The sequence below is a fragment of the Gossypium raimondii genome, chromosome 5 (assembly GCF_025698545.1).
Source record: "Gossypium raimondii isolate GPD5lz chromosome 5, ASM2569854v1, whole genome shotgun sequence".
NCBI lineage: Eukaryota > Viridiplantae > Streptophyta > Magnoliopsida > Malvales > Malvaceae > Gossypium > Gossypium raimondii.
The window spans coordinates 8,960,847-8,977,283 of NC_068569.1; the positions used below are offsets into that span (position 1 = coordinate 8,960,847).

At 29.1% G+C, this 16,437-nt stretch overlaps 1 protein-coding gene across 2 annotated transcripts; it reads right to left on the reverse strand.

Moving 5' to 3' along the window:
* Positions 1 to 2,185: 2,185 nt before the first annotated feature.
* On the reverse strand, positions 2,186 to 9,522 carry LOC105770710 (beta-amyrin synthase). Of its 2 annotated transcripts, none has more exons than XM_012592029.2 (18): positions 9,354 to 9,522; positions 8,876 to 9,077; positions 5,726 to 5,911; positions 5,557 to 5,646; positions 5,279 to 5,476; positions 5,111 to 5,195; positions 4,856 to 5,022; positions 4,564 to 4,755; positions 4,357 to 4,470; positions 4,122 to 4,241; positions 3,896 to 4,018; positions 3,694 to 3,792; positions 3,540 to 3,596; positions 3,244 to 3,434; positions 2,995 to 3,172; positions 2,820 to 2,900; positions 2,631 to 2,714; positions 2,186 to 2,528 (listed from the first exon to the last, which is right to left on the reverse strand). In XM_012592029.2, the coding sequence occupies exons 2-18, from the start codon at positions 9,074 to 9,076 to the stop codon at positions 2,418 to 2,420; spliced, it is 2,277 nt and encodes a 758-aa protein (XP_012447483.1). In that variant the 5' UTR covers position 9,077; positions 9,354 to 9,522; the 3' UTR covers positions 2,186 to 2,417. The 2 variants fall into 2 exon arrangements, with proteins under 2 accessions (XP_012447483.1, XP_012447484.1); XM_012592030.2 differs by having other exon boundaries at positions 9,322 to 9,522.
* Between the last annotated feature and the right edge of the window lie 6,915 nt (positions 9,523 to 16,437).

Consider the following 16,437-nt stretch of genomic DNA (forward strand, 5'->3'; position numbering starts at 1 on the left):
GGCTGTAAATCAATTACGTTTTCATTTATCTTAAGATATTTTATATTAATATTTTACATAAATTTATTAATATACCAACCAAAATTAAATACGATTAACAAAAAAATTTTAACATTATAATTAATTGTATATTTTTAAAATTGATAAAATTAAAGTAATTTAATTTAAAGAAGTTAATTTTACTCCATATCGAAATTAAACGGAATTAAAGAAGTGTTAGTTTTAACACTTTCTTTTTTGGAATTTTACAGTTTATAGTTATCTTATACATATATATATATATATATATATATATATGCATATACTATCACGTCTCATTAGGGTTCCACCTATTATATCCTTATATCGATGGCCCCTAAATGTAGAATGTTGTTATTACAAAGGCCCATATAAAAAGACAATCTCTCATTTCTTTTTCTTAAACAAAAAGAGGCTTGAGACTAAAGAGGGGGCTTTTTCCTGCCTCTCCAAATCTCCATGGTCACCACACAACACTCTACCTTGTATTAAACGAGGTAAGTTACTCATTTTCCTTTAATCTTTTTTATAATTTGGGATACAAAATTAAAAAGCCTAAAAAATTTTAAACATGAGACCTTTTACTCGTACTAATTTTTTATGCCTTTTTATAACTCTTAAAAGAAAGCAAAGTTATAAGAATGTATATTAGACATCTAAAAATCAATCATTCTTGAGGGTATAAATATGGCACATTTCACTTACATGGAGAATTTAAATTTAAACTTTAGAGATAATATTATTAAAATAAATAATCACGAATCTTAAAAAGTTAATATTGTTAAACCATAAAACATATTGAACCACGTCTTGTGATATTAAAAAAGGTGATTATAAGAATAGATGTAAAATAGATAGAAGTTATTATTATTAGGTAAAATACACTAGTAGTCGTCCAACTATTAGTAAATTCCTAACTGCAAAATATGGTAGGATTTTATTGATTATTGTTAATAAAGAATATCCTTTCTCAAAATCGGATGAATAAAAAATATTGTTTTCATAATGAATAAAATATTGTCATATCTCAACGATTAATCGAATAGGGCAAGGAAATAATTTCTTGGTGTTTTACAAAAAAGAAAACCCTTTATAAAACACAAAGATCATAATTAAATATCGATATTTTAATTTTTAATTTTCAAATTTATTAACAACATATAATTAATAATATACTAATTTTTAGTGTCCTTATGGTATTTGATAGAAATCGAAATAGTTGACCTAATTCGATTAAGAGTCGGTTAATGATATTTTAAAAGTTTGATTATCAATTAATTTAATTTAAAATTGAGTAATTAATTAAATTAATCGAACTTAATAATTAATAATACAAATTATATGTAATTTTAATTTGGCCAAATGAACCTTATCAATTTATTTATTTCAATTAAAATAAAAATATATAAATTTCGATTAACTGATTGAATTAATTAAAATATTTTAATTTAATTAAAAAATTTAAAAAATTTAATTAATTTAATTAATACTAATTAACGATCTTGAAAAAAGAAAAGTGCGTCATATCATAATATTTTAATCCATAGAACACAATAGTTGTCACAAATCACTCATTTGTTGAGTCGTGAAATTTAACTTCTGCCTATTGGCAATCATTCCAACCAGGAAATTAAATTAGGAGATGTACATCTGTAAGACACAACACTGCTCTCATAAGGAACTTTAAATAAAATTAACATTTCTTTCCACCCTTAGTATCAACCCTTAACGCAACTGTGGTTAAGCTTTTCAAAATGGAATCGATTATAAAATTGATTGATTTGATGATTTCATTAAATAAATTATTTACTAAAATATTAAAAATTAGCTCAATTGATTCAATTTTTTTAAAATTAATACTTTGATTAATCTAATCTAAATCAGCCGGGTTTAGATAATATTGTGTGCCGTTAAATAATTGTGAAATTTTACATTTAAATTTCATGCTACTCCTTAAAACCAAACTTGACAAATTTGAGCTTTCTAATTCTTTATCATTTTTATAAGTAAACTTGTCTTTATTTATGATTGTCTTCCAATCCAAAATCTTTTCCTCAAAATTTCTTATTCCACTTACTAATACCATGTGAAAAAAATAATTTGATGGACATTTTTAACCACACTTATATACTTAACAGATGAAATAAATCCATGAAAACTTGGTCTCTGTGGGCAAAGCGGATTCATTTACTTAAAATATGATTTGTGGGTATACCATTTTACAAGCTTATTTTGTCCACTTATGTGATGACATCCACTCATTGACTTTTGTACATTCATGACCACCTTTGTGAAAAATAAAAAAGAAATAGTATACAGAAATCAATAAATTAATCTATATAATCCGCCATTTCTTTTGGCGTTCGATGAGTCAAGTTCCAACATGTTTGGACAGAGGATTATGGCAATGGAACACGTTTCCGGTACTCTGCAAGTGCCCACAGTGGGTAAATGTTCCTATAGGCTGCATAGTGTAACATGCAGTTTTTCATGAACACTCCAGTAATTTCCTGTCACCAATAGGATTCAATTGTTAGGTTGAAATGAAATCACTGTTTGATCTCTCTTTCTTTTAGGATTTTCAGTAAGCTATATAAATATTATATTAGCACCTGTTGGGGAAAGTCGCCATCTTCCAACTGAGAATTGATTATTAGTTTTGCAGCACGGTGCAGAGGCCTTGGGTCTCTTTCCGCCTGTTTAAAACAAGCGAGTTGTAGTTAAACCGGGTTATCAATATTATATTTAAGTTTCAATTTGTATCCTCAAAGCCTAAGCTTCCACAAAAGCATCAGGTTCACCTGTCCAGCATGAATCAAGCCCATCATAGCCCATGCAGTATGCACCAAGTTTGATCTGCCATCTTCAAGAGGTACATATATCTGCATCACCAACCACATTGGTGTTACTAATTAAACCATTAAACCCTTGGTATCAAACAGGGCAGATTAATTGTTTGTGACATTGGAGATTTACTTTTTCAGGACATGATTTGTAGCTCTCTCCCCACCCACCATTCTCTCTTTGTGTTGTAAGTAGGAACTCAACACCTCTCCGCATAGCTTCACAGTTGATGTATGTCTTGCCTGCAGCTGCAAGGCCTCCGAGTGCAAACCATGTACCATATGTGAAGCAAACTCCCCAGTTTCCATACCTGTTAAGTGTTCGATATGATTCAATTCTAATCACAAAACGTCTATTCGATTTATCCCGAATCAAACTTACCATGAACCATCAGGCATTTGTATATCTTCGAGGTAGTGTACGGCATTCGTGATGAAATTCTCGATTTCTTTCTTCCTGTGCCCAGGGTACAACTTCTTAAACATAACTAAAGCATGGATTGAAGATGCAGTACACTCAATGTATTCATGCTCGATGACTATGTCGGCAAAAAATTCGGTGGGATTAAGCATCTGAACAAGAGCAACATACAAGGAACCATCATTAACATGTGAAAACTAAGAAAGAGTAAACCATAGTTCAATAGCCTAACAGATGTCAAGGGCTTAAGCACTTACTTCCAGCCACTCTTGAGCTCCTGCAGGCTCCCAGGCAGCTAATCCTCCATTTTGACTCTATATAGAACAAGTGAAGCATTTGAAGCTTATATAAATAGACAACTTGCTATGACTAGCAGGTATCCTTGAAAATCTAGAATGAGCACATTCTTACCTGCAGAGAGAGTATAACATTGACTGCATCATATAATTGCTGAGGTTCCATTTTCTCACCAACAATTTCTGGTGGCAACATGGACATGAGTAGGCAACACTGTAAAATAGAGGAACATCTGTTAAGTCAACATGAATTTATAGAATAGATGCATCACTCATATTTTTATAATGCATTTGATTGAGACTAAAGAAATCAGTACCTTCAAGCCTTCTGCAGTGCAATCAGAAACTTGCCATCCATGATCTTGATCAGAGAAAGTCCAAGATCCCTTTGAAATATGACGGAACATTTGCTTAAAGTCACCGGAAGGGTTGTCCTTGACCTATTCGTTGTAATCGGAAGATAACGGTTATTGTCGATCGACATACGACGGGCAACAGAAAAAGATTGAAATGACTTGATGATGAATGAATCTTATATTGAACCTGAGATTTCTTGATGAAGTCATGTCCTCTCTTGAGTACGGGTCCGATTTCATCGGTGAGGTTACTAGCAAGCAAAGCTTGAATGGCGAAACCGGTATCCCACTGTTGGCTTCCAAAACTCTGCAGACCAGTAACCATGGAGTTTTCTAAATGAAAATCTATGCTTGTAACATCTTTCCTTGTTACTGATTTAATCAATCAATAAGTTTATTTTGGTGAATGAATGTACACAAACCTGCATCTTCATCCCATCTTCAGCAACCCAAAGATAATCCGGGATTCGAGCAAGGTGTTTCTTAAAGTAATCACTATTTGGCTCTTCAGCCCAACAAGCAAGCATGCATAACACCTAGTCCATTCAATGGCACCACATGGTTAGCAATCAAATAGACATAACCTTAACCTTCTTATTACCTTTGATAAATTATGATTGTAAAATTACCTTCTCCACACAACCAATGGTGATGTATCTACTATTTTCATCTTCATAATGGATGTGTTTCATTGTTACTTGGAGAGCCCTTTCTCTGATCAACTTGTTAAAAGGCCAACGAGTAAGCAGCGGTTCGGTACATATATATAGACTGTCCCACATCAGATCCTGAATCAAAGGATGTGGATAGTATATATCCTCCTGTAACACCAAATTGTTTATCAATGTTATATTAACTTAACTGTAATGTGGTTCATTGCCTTTGCAGTTTGTAATTTGTACACAACAAAGTCAAACTCACAGGTGCACATAGATGGCGTATTTTCTTCCAGTTAATTTCATTGTAAGGTTGAAGGTAGAGTTCTTCTCTGAGTTGTTCGATGAGAGGTGTGATCTGGCCGACGAACCTTTTGCCATATAGGTATGACATAGGCATGTACACCATACGACAGTAGCACCACATTTTAGCTGCACATTTGAAAGTTCCAATTGAACATTAATCAGATTCATTGCTGCCATTGTTGATATATATCAACTAATATTACCGCATGCAAACCTGGATGCATAGGAAGGAAAGAAGGAAGCAGCCAGAACTCTGGGGGCATTGGGTTACAACCGGACCAGTCAAAAACACCAAGTATCTACAAGAAAAAGGGAACATTCTTATCTGAAAAATGGGTAAATTTTAAAGGCCAGTTTGTGCAACATGTGCATTGATGCATACCGAAAGCCAAGTCTTCCCCCAAGAGGGCATATGAGTGACACTGCCATGGTCAAGAATCCACTTGCGGGCTCTCGCACAAGCATTGTCCAGTCCGCCATCGGGTCCTTCCCCGAGAATACGCATGCAAATGTAGCTAAGAGCTGTACAAAACATGGTGCTGTGACCCTCTATATGTAATCCCCATCCACCATCTTCATTCTGCCATCACATCCATTGAACTCTTCAATTTTACTTGGATATATAACAATTTTATACCAAAATATAGAAAATATAAGTACCTGATGATAGTATATATAACGAAGGATTTCTCTACGATGCTCTTCAGGGAATACGGTGTTAAGGTGTCCAGTAATATACATACTGAAAACCTACAATTTTGAGTAGACAACATTAGCACCCGCATTTAGTTAAAAAGTTGATGGACAAGTCCTAGTGAATGAAATTTACCAAGGGTGGAAGGAAAAACAATGGACCAGCATTTTCAGCGGGCCAATGACCGTCGCTGGCTTGCAAAGCAGAGAAGAAATGCACAGCCCTCCTCAGTGTTGTTGTGGCCTTCTCATACGTGATTTGCTCACCATCTTCAATTTTCACTGCTGGTATGCTTTGTTTGAAATTCTTTTCCTTCAGAAACTGCAAAAAGAAAAAAAAATGGAGTAAATTTTACATACTCATAATATAATATGAATCACCAAATTATTTTAATTACTTCATTTTTTCCTATAAGAAATTTAAGCTTCTGCTTTCATATAAAAAAAAGAGAAATTAGAAAGAGCCTGGAAATATAAATAAAAAGACTCAAAATTTTACCTTTTCTTTATATATAGATATGATCATTATGGTTATCATTTCGGTCTCTACTTTTTCAAATTTTATTAAAATATTTTACACAAGGTGAATTGTTAAGGGTGGGTTTGGATGGGCGATTAGGTGCGGTGCGGTGCGTTTAGTTTACTTTTTGTCTCACGCTACAGTATCGCTATAATATCTAATCTTACCGTCACTACTATTTTTAAACTAACCGCAAGTAAAATTGAAATTTACCCGTAACCTATAGAAATTTTAAGGTAGGTCATAAATCACCAAAACTAGCATTAATTGATGACAGTGTAGGACTTTTTAGGCATTGTAGGGTGGAGTATCAATTATAACTATTTATAGATAGGATAAAACTTATCTAAAATTTGGAAGAATTTAGATAAAAATTTAGGTTTGTTTAAATGGTGAATTTGACTCGAGTTTAAACATTCAAGACTCAAATCCGGTCTAATCCAATCTATTTTTAAGTTTATATAATATTTTATACTATGATATTTTTATATATTATGTAATTTAGAACATATTAAAAATAAACTTATATTAAATATATAATACTACACTAATGTAAATATTAAAATAATATTAAAATACTATATGAAAATTTTCAATAAATAAAATATATATAATTATTAAATATTAAAATAAAATATTAAAAATATTTTTAAAAAATAATATGGTGGGCCTAAATGGACTTGAATTAGTTTTTTTTGCAAATAATGATGAATTTAGGCAAAATTTTAGGTTCATATTTCCAGTCAGACCGAACTTAAGTAAAAATAAAATATATTAATATCATACTTAGGCCAGTCATTCCCAGCCATGAGGATATTAGAAAATTCCTTTAAAAGATTCCTTTGAAAAATGGATAATAATATATTTAAAGCATCAATAATCTATATTTTATGTATGGTAGATAGTTAAATTATTTTTAAATGTATATATAAATAAAATGTATAAATCGTTGTTACGTTTGACATAAAATCTTATCATTCTTTTACCAAAATTTAAATTATTTATTTGGGTGCCTGTATTTAAACCATTTATTTATTTAAAATTTTGATATTTTAAAATATTTTATTATACAATATTTGTAAATTCCAAAATCTAATTAGGGTATCAAAAAATTTCCTTTTATTATTTATTTATGTGCAAGGTATAAGTCTATGAAGAAAATGATGAGAAATGGAATGGAAGTGTACGAAAAAGAATGTAAACAGAAACTCCACGCGAAAACACATGGTGAGTGCAGTCACGTAGAAACAACTTTGGACGACACTTTCAAAGTCGTCGCTATTTCTACCCTTTTCTTCTTTCCGCTTTTGCCATTTCCTTCTTTCTGTCTCCACTTTCATATCGCACCATTACTTATTTATCTTATAATTCATTTTGAAACCCCCCCCCCCAAAAAAAAAGCAAAGAAGATAAAAGAATATCCACTCATTTTATTTTATATAGTAGTAAATTAGATCATCCCATTCCATTAAAACTTTTATAATAAATGTACATAATTTTTTTATTGAATCCCGTTATTCGGTTTACATATAAATTTTATATGATATATGCATCAAATATAGATCTAAATTTAAAAAAAAAAAAACTTGTGAAGCTATTAAAACTATAGTTTTAATGAAAAATTTGTTGTTGGTTAACCCCAATAAAGATGCTTCAAATTTGTAAAGATCATAAATGTATAAGAGTTATAAAAAAATTTGATACGGAATTAAATTGTATATTTTATAATAATAATAAAATAATTTTACTATTTTAATAGTTTATATTTTTATATTTTAAAGAATTAAATCAAATTTTTATTAATTTTTAAAATATTAAAATATAATTTCATAATTACTAATTTAAAATTTTATAGCACTTCTCTATCAAACAGGATTTTGTATACACGATGGTTTTATTTTCTGGCTACGTCATTAAATCAGTAGTATGTGACTTTGTGCCAGATATTTCGTGTTAATTGCTTAAACCTAAACCACTAATCATAAATTTATAAATTATCTGTTTCCTTCTATATTTAAACATTGGACTTTTACAAAAATATTATTAAAAAAGAAAAGAGTAGTCTTGTTTAGTAGGTTTTTTAAATTCCTTTTAATTACTTTTGACTTTTCAAAACTAATATAAATTTTTATTTAAATTACAATAATAACTTTTTTGTTTTTTATATGGTTTTAAAATAAATGAATTCCAGGTTCAGAAAATTCTTAATCTCGTATCTTAATCCAAGAAAAAAAAATAAAGGTTGAAGTTCAGCCCATTCTATAATGTACAGAAGAAAATGAAAAAAAAAATAATTGAGAGTAACCTTATCATCTCGAATTTTGTTTTAAAAGATCTCATCTTTTACGGATAGCTACATTTTGTAAATTCATCTTTGGCTTTCTATCGTTAGTACACTTACAAATTCTTTGACACCAAAAATCAAAATACTGGACCATATGATTTTGGCCTTTAGATTAAGGCAATGCCATACTCATGACAGACGTCGACGTAAGAAATCCAAGAATATTTAAACCAAATTCACCTAAAAAAGACAAAAAATGGGATATAAATAGAGAGAGGGAGAGAGAGAGAGAGAGAGAAGGTCCCTCAGTTTTGGTCCAAGCCTCCAAGGAATTTACAAAAAAAAAACTAAACTTGTTAAAAGGGGTGGGTAAAATTTCCAAATTCAAAAGTGTGAATCGTTTCAAATCATACGAGGTGGTGTGCAAGTGGAAAACGGGTCGGGCATGCAAAAGACTGTTTAAAAAAGAGATAATTAGATACCTGCATACGCCAAAGGAGGTCAGCACTAGGCTTGACATGGTGGCGGTTTTGGTAGAAATTTTGGCGAGCCTCTTCAACCTGGGCTCGCTCTTCAGGGGTGCCACTGTCAGGGTCGAATTCCCAGGTTTGTCTCCCCGCGTAGTTGTTTGTGCTGTACAAGTACCGCCCATCCACACCCTCTGCAACCTTCAGCTTCCACATTCTGAATCACAAAAATGGACCCATTACTGAGTTGATCCTAATGTGGGAGATGATGATTTCCAGGATAACATACAATATTTGGCTCTGTTGCATGGACACAAATGGAACACTACAGTTTGAAGTAAATAAGTAAATTGGATACATACTTTACGTAATTGGGAATTAAACCTCCCATAAACAACAACAAGTTTTGCTAATTTTATTTATGCTTATGGTGTTTAGTAAGAAACAACCAAAAAACTCACAGCTTGGAGAAAGGATAGATTTTGGACTCAACCTGATCAAGCACTTGTCAACTACAGAAAGGGGAAACTTTTATGAATTCTGCACTTGCAGTAGTACTCAAAAGAAGAAGAATAAAGATTTGGTAAACTGAAGACAAGATCCTGAACCTGAACTTGAAACTTATGACCAGGAAAACTATGCTTTATGATGTGAGCTTTGGGTGCAAAGGGGACAACGGTTTATATAGAGATAAAATGCCAACCACCCCAATGTTTTGCTTTTTATTCCTTTTTTCGCCATGCTTTCGTGGTAGAAATTTTGTAGAAATTTCAGGATCCATTTTTTTAATGGGTACGTTTAATCTGGAGAGATTAAAACAATAATTACTGAACTATTAGTACGGTTAAATTAAAATCATCGATGATTGGATTTAAACTCGGTTTTGGCATTCAATGAAATTTGACAATATTTTATTAAAAGTGGTATATAACCAAATTCTTTTTATTAAATAAATAATCATATCTATAATAGTGTTGTCTTTAGTTTATTATTGATGTAATTATTTTTATTTATTTAAATAATTATGTTATGCATTCATGTAATTTTATAATAATTTTAAATTATTTCTTGTATTGAATGATAAATATTTTTTAAATAATTTCTATTAGTATCATCCTAATATCCTCTCAAACTCAAACTCAATCTCCTCTACTAGAATTATTTAAAAACAAGAAATTTATATTTAAAAAGAAAATAAATTAATATTGAAACTAATTTAGGGTTATTGGGAGAAAACCGTAGATAAATTTAATTTTATTTGCTTCTTACTTTTTAAAAATAATTTAAAATTTTTTGTTCTCACAAATAATTTAATTAAAGTTAGATCGAATCGAAACAAATATATAATAATTTTATGTCTTTAAAATTAATAATGTAGTAAAATTTTATTGAAATCTAAAAATTTTAATACTTAGATTATCCTAATATAATATAATTCTCATTGTTATTATTTCAACAAATAAAAAAATAAAATTTTAGAAATAAACTAATTAATTTCTTTTTGGCGAAAAATTAAACTAATCAATCAGAAAGGGAAAAGAAATTATCTATAGGGTGAAGAGTCGATAATTTTGGGAAATTTTGTAATTAGATCTGTACTACAAACAGAGTTACCAAAGGGGATGAAAACAGAGGAATTGGATTCTTGGAAAAATATTGAAGCAGCCATCCTCTTTTGTAAAATGAAACATTGTTGAGTAGAGATTTATAGTGCATGTGGGATGCTGAGTGTGACACCTATGCCACTCAAATTGTATTGGACATCCATAAAGCAAAATTAAATACAGATTTCATATCAATGAACTTCTTTCTAATTTCCCAAAATAATAAAAATGGGGTGTTTGTTAGGTTTGGATCATTGAATCTACTTTAATGTTATCATTGCTGCTTCTTCTTCACTTTTTATCACAAATTTGACCACTAATACTTACATATTTTGTCAAAATGACCCTAATTATATTTTAAGTCTTTTTTTATCATTAATTTTTTTCAAACTGCTTTTTCTAATAGGTTTGATAAAAGTATCTTTAAAAATTTAACGGGATAATGTAGATGTAATTTATTATTTAGGTAACTTGATAAGATAATTACATGTGAAAATAATAAAATAAATAAATCATACATAAAATTAATAAAATAACTCTTAATTTGAAGAAAAAACATAATTATCTAAAAAAATGTTTCAAAATAAATGCAAAGTTTGTTAACTGAGAGGTTTAAAAAGATAATTAATAAATGCATTCATTTTGAAACATTTTTTAAGATAATTACATTTATTTTCTTTAAATTAAGAGTTATTTTGTAACTTCAAGAATTGTTTATTTATTTTATTATTTTCCACATGTAATTATTTTATTGAGTTATCTAAGTAATAAATTATATCTCATTAAAAATATTCCACATATGAAATTCTACATCATCTCGTTAAATTTTTTAATGGTACTTTCATCATATCTCATAAAAAAGTAATTTAAAAAATAAAGGTTGATGGCCAAAAAAATTTAAAAATACAATTAGGAGCATTTTAATAAAACATGTATAAATATTAGTGGTCAAATTTATCATTAAATTTATATTTAACTAGATTTTTATAAGGGCAAAGAGAATTAAGCACAATGTCACTCACAAAAAGAAAAGCACATTAACTTCATATATTTTCCTTGTGGTTTACTTTATTATATTATAAATGGCGTGCCGACTTTCTTTTTTTTTCCTTTTAGCCAATTCTGTGAAGAAGGTAGGCTTCAGTGCCTTTCACACATTTGATTAGTTTAATATAATAATGAGTTTATCAAGTCTTTCTTCGATCATTAGTAATTAATTAACTAACTTTTCAATATGACTTGGTACCCAAAAATTTAAAAAAAATATTATTTTTCACATTTTCATAATTTTTCAATTTTCATAATTTTCTTAGATAATACTCATTTCGGCTCTGTACATTGTTTTTTTCCTTTAAATATAATTTAAGAGCATAAAAACACCATTTAATTCCATCCTACATCTTCAAAAGGCAAACATGATTCATATAAATTGTTATATTTTAAATACTGGATGATTTTCTAAAAAAAATTGGATAATACATAGATTGAAATAATAAATACTTAATTATAAAATAAAATATTTAAAGAGTGTAGCTAATTAAACTGGAATGAGGAATAAGAGAGATGAACATACACTAATTTATTATCAAGAAAAATCATGAAAAGTTATGAATTTAAAAATAAAATTCTACTTTAATTAAAAATAAAAAAGTATTTTTAAAAAGATATGCATTATATTTTAATATATAATTGAAGTAATTAATGAAAAATAAAACATTTGTATATCCCATTTTAAGAAAAATCTGGCAGCCCGAGATGATATTGCTAATAAAATACAAAATGCAAAGTGGTCCATGAAAAGAAAATAATACTGAAATTGAAATTAATGTGTATAATAGTGGGTAGTTGATGAAATAGAGCATTCCTTTAATTTCAACCACTATGGCTAACATCACAAAGAAAAATGCTCCGACATTGGTTCAATATGAAAGACCGGTATAGTTGGATATCGGAATCTGATAATGAGCGATGGCAATGGATATATCTCACTTCACACCAATTATGTCCTGTAATTTCCAGTTATTATTAAGATAATTACGTATTTATTTTCTAAATTATTAAGAAATATTTATCATCCTTTAATTATTATTTATGATTACGTAACTAAAAAAAATATTTAAGTTTGCTAATATTCCATTTTAAATAAACTGTGTAGCTGTTATACTTACTGGGAATTTAAATTTAACAGATTTTCATTTCATTATAACCTTTATGAAATAAATAAGAGAATTAACAAATAGGAGATAAACTCCTAGTCCTAGTTCAATCAATGTGGAGATGAAAAATAGGTTAGATAATGACGGAAAACATGCATGAACCAAATGGAATTTACTATTTAGTCTAACGCAATCAGCAAGAAATGGATCGACAGAAATAAATGCAATGCTGTTCTCCAGTCTCTTTGATTTCACTGATGATTGTGAAATGCGATGGTGCAATTTGAGTTTTTTTTTTTTTTGGGTATGTGAAACGTTATAGTACATTTTGATTTTTGAAATCAAGTTGGATTATATTTTAATAAGAAAATATTTATTGTTTTCAATTATAAAATTTAAAATAAAAAATTGTACTTGAAATTATTATATACGTTGTCGCTTGGTCCGATAAATATCGGTAAATTAATTAATGTTTATAAATGGGGGAAAATTTTAAGGGTCGAAATTAAATTGTAATTTTTATAATAGTAAAAATGTAATTTCACTATTTTAATAGCCTAAATCTTTATAATTTTTCTTTATCAATTTAAAATTTTTAAAAAGTTTAAATGAAAAAAATTCATAGAGGCGGAACTGCCAACCAACCCTCCTAATTACGCCCCTACCTAAAATTGGTATAAAATTTCTCACGTAAATTGGAAAAATAAAAACAAAAGCTAAATTGAAAGAAAGAAAAACCAATTGTTTGAAATAATCTAGATTTCACTGGGAAAAAAATAAACTAGATTTTGGATCAATTTTCAGACTTCTACAACATAAAAAGAAGGATTTGCAACACAAGCCGAAGCTAAGCAAGCTAATTAGAACAAACTTCAATTTTTGAAAATAAAATAGTAAATTCATGAATTTGATAATTAAATTTATTTAAATAATTATATTTTTTCTTCAATTTGACAGTTGAAATTAACAATTAGATGTATTTTAATATCTGAAATTAATTTTCATTAATATTTAATGATATAACATTCTAATATTGTTCCATATGATTATTTACAATTTTAATTTCAAAAACTAAAATTAACATAATTATAAAATTCAGGAAATCGTGAAAGGTTTTAGATCGGGGGCTTTCATTATTGTGTTTTTACTTTGCTTTTAATGCGGTTTGGCTCCCCTAGGCGCTGTTTAGTTACCCAATGGCTGGGCTACACGTGTGGTCAGATGGTAACTGATTAATGGAACAAATTCGGAATTGTTTTTAAATTATTTTCCGATAATTGTTCAACAGATTTCCCCTGCCTTAACATAATAAAGACAACTCCAAGCATCTTATTATTGGTCCCCCAAAAATTGCAATCCCCTCCAACATTCTTCCAATTTCCTTTATTCACTTCAATTACGCAAGAATCCAGGCATACGATTCGGTGATAATCTTATATTAACATTATCGATTACATATTTTTATTGTAATTTTTTTGGAAGCTTTAAAATTTTAAAACTTTTAAAAGAAATTATTTTATAAAAGATAAATATATTTATATATTTAAATTTTAAGACGGGTTGGTGGTTCTTTTTTTTGGTTGGATTTGAAGAATAAAATTTATCATGAAAGTGAATATCCCCCACCTGCCCTTGTATCCGCCACCAAAACCTTCTTCTATTTCAAGTAATAATCTCATTACGATATGTAGATATTTATTCCTAATTAGTGTTCGCATTATTCTGATCATTGTTTTCTTTTTCCTTTTTAAGATACGAGTAACTTGGTATGTCCAAACATATAATTAGTAAAAATTATATTGACTAGAATTACAAGAAATGAGTATTTCAGAAGTTCCACTTTTCACGATTGATGTTTCCATTTTGTTTTACTATATTCATTTAACTCAATATATATTATAAAAGCAAACTTACATGACGTGACGATAGATTCGAAAGGGTGAATATTTTGTTAGTCTTGTGGTGCTGCCCCTGTGTAACATGTTAGTTTCCCCACTAATAAAGAATTGATTTAGTAAAATAAGCCTATGTCTCTTTCGGAAATTTGAAATTTAATTGCTCCACTTTTATTTCTAAAAGTTTAGTCAATTTATTTTTTATATTTTAAAATATATGTTCAATTATTAGCATAGTTAAATTTATTGGTGTGAGATTTTAGAAATAAAAAAATTCATTTGGCATCTATGTAATTAAAAATTAATATGGTAAATTGAGCTTGAATTTAAAAATTTAAAAATTAAAAAATTAAATTCTTGAAAATAAAAATATAAAAATTAAATTTAGAATTTTCAAAAACTAGATGGTCTTATGGTATGTTTTAACCCAACAATAATAATAAAGGAAAACTCAAGGAATTGGTGGTGGGGAAGGACCAAAATTATGATCAATTTAGGTCAAAACAAGAAGAAAAGAAAACATATAAAAATCAGTCATAGTCATGAACTATATATTTTTGAAGCGGGTCTGTTTCTTGTGAAACTTAGTTTAAGCCAATTTAGCCTTACTTTGCTTCAGAAAGGCGAAAATAAAGACCAATTTGGGTCATTTCCATTTTCCATGTTTTGACCAACTCTTTCCTAATTCACATTCAAGTTATACCTTTTTTCTTTTTAAGAGAAGAAAAAGAATTGAGCTGGTGTTGGACAAATGGCAAATACAACGACTTTGGGACTTTACCTACAATCTTTGAATAAGTTAATTTCAATACATAACTAAATAAAGACCCTACTCGGCTATTTGAAATTAATTTTATGACTAATTAATTTGTCCATCACTTTCCTTTAAAACCTTAAGTTTGCTTGATATGTTAATTGCAATATAATTCAATTTAAAATTCTTAAATATGATTGTGAGTCACACGTTTTCACTTTTGACCATAAAAGATATATAAAAATTTAGTCAAAAATTACCAACAAAAATAATGTTTTGTCAGAATGCCGTGGTTGCTATTATTGACACAAATCAAAACACAATCACTGCACAATTTTAAATCTTAAGAGTCCGTATCAACTAATTTTAATAAGAATTAGAGCATTGAAATGTTTCAATATTGCTTAAGGGTGGGTTTGGATGGGCGATTGGATGCGGTGCGGTGCGTTTAGTTTACTTTTTGTCTCACGCTACAGTATCTAATCTCACCGCCACCGCTATTTTTATACTAACCGCAAGTAAACGCACCGCCCATCCAAACTCACCCTAAGTCGATGATTATTTTAATTACATGAAAGCTTTTTGAACAATATTAATATTTATATGCCCTAATAAAAAATGTTAGATGGTTTAATTTAGAAAATTATTTTACCTTATGTAAAATTTGTTAATATTGATATCAAAAAATAATGTAGAGGAGGTTGGAGTCGGTTTCCCTTGTTTGGGTGAACAACCATACAATTTTAGTGTAGGTAGGATGTGAGGAAGGCGAAGGAAATGTTTTTATTAAACCAAGAATAGGGGAGCGTATGCATGTCCTAGTTTCAGGGTTGCGAGAGGTATGTGTAAGAGTTTGATGTCTTTAGTCACATATAATCTCCTGATAAGTTTAGTGATTTCTTTCATGGCCCTCATCGTGACGTATGATAATTAAGTTGCAAAGAGTGTATATGTTTATTAAGTTATAATAAAATAATTTTTTTAACAAAAGAGATGTATTAGAGTAAATTCAGTAATTACGATGTTTCGACGAAAATGACTTGATAGTAAACAAGCGGTGATGATTTAATGAGAAAATATGTATGTATAATAACTAATTATCTAATCAATAGCACTCTAACGATACAATGGAGTTTTCTCAAAGAATTTTGGTTTCATTCCATTCGGA

What these genes read in the sequence shown, in the direction of transcription:
- LOC105770710 (XM_012592029.2), bottom strand. Translation starts at nt 9,076, where the DNA reads ATGTGGAAGCTGAAGGTTGCAGAGGGTGTGGATGGGCGGTACTTGTAC. An exon ending in TGTTTTTCCTTCCACCCTTG is followed by an intron (nt 5,647 to 5,725) that starts GTAAATTTCATT and finishes TCAAAATTGTAG; the next exon opens with GTTTTCAGTATGTATATTAC. An exon ending in ACAAATCATGTCCTGAAAAA is followed by an intron (nt 2,901 to 2,994) that starts GTAAATCTCCAA and finishes TTGGTGATGCAG; the next exon opens with ATATATGTACCTCTTGAAGA.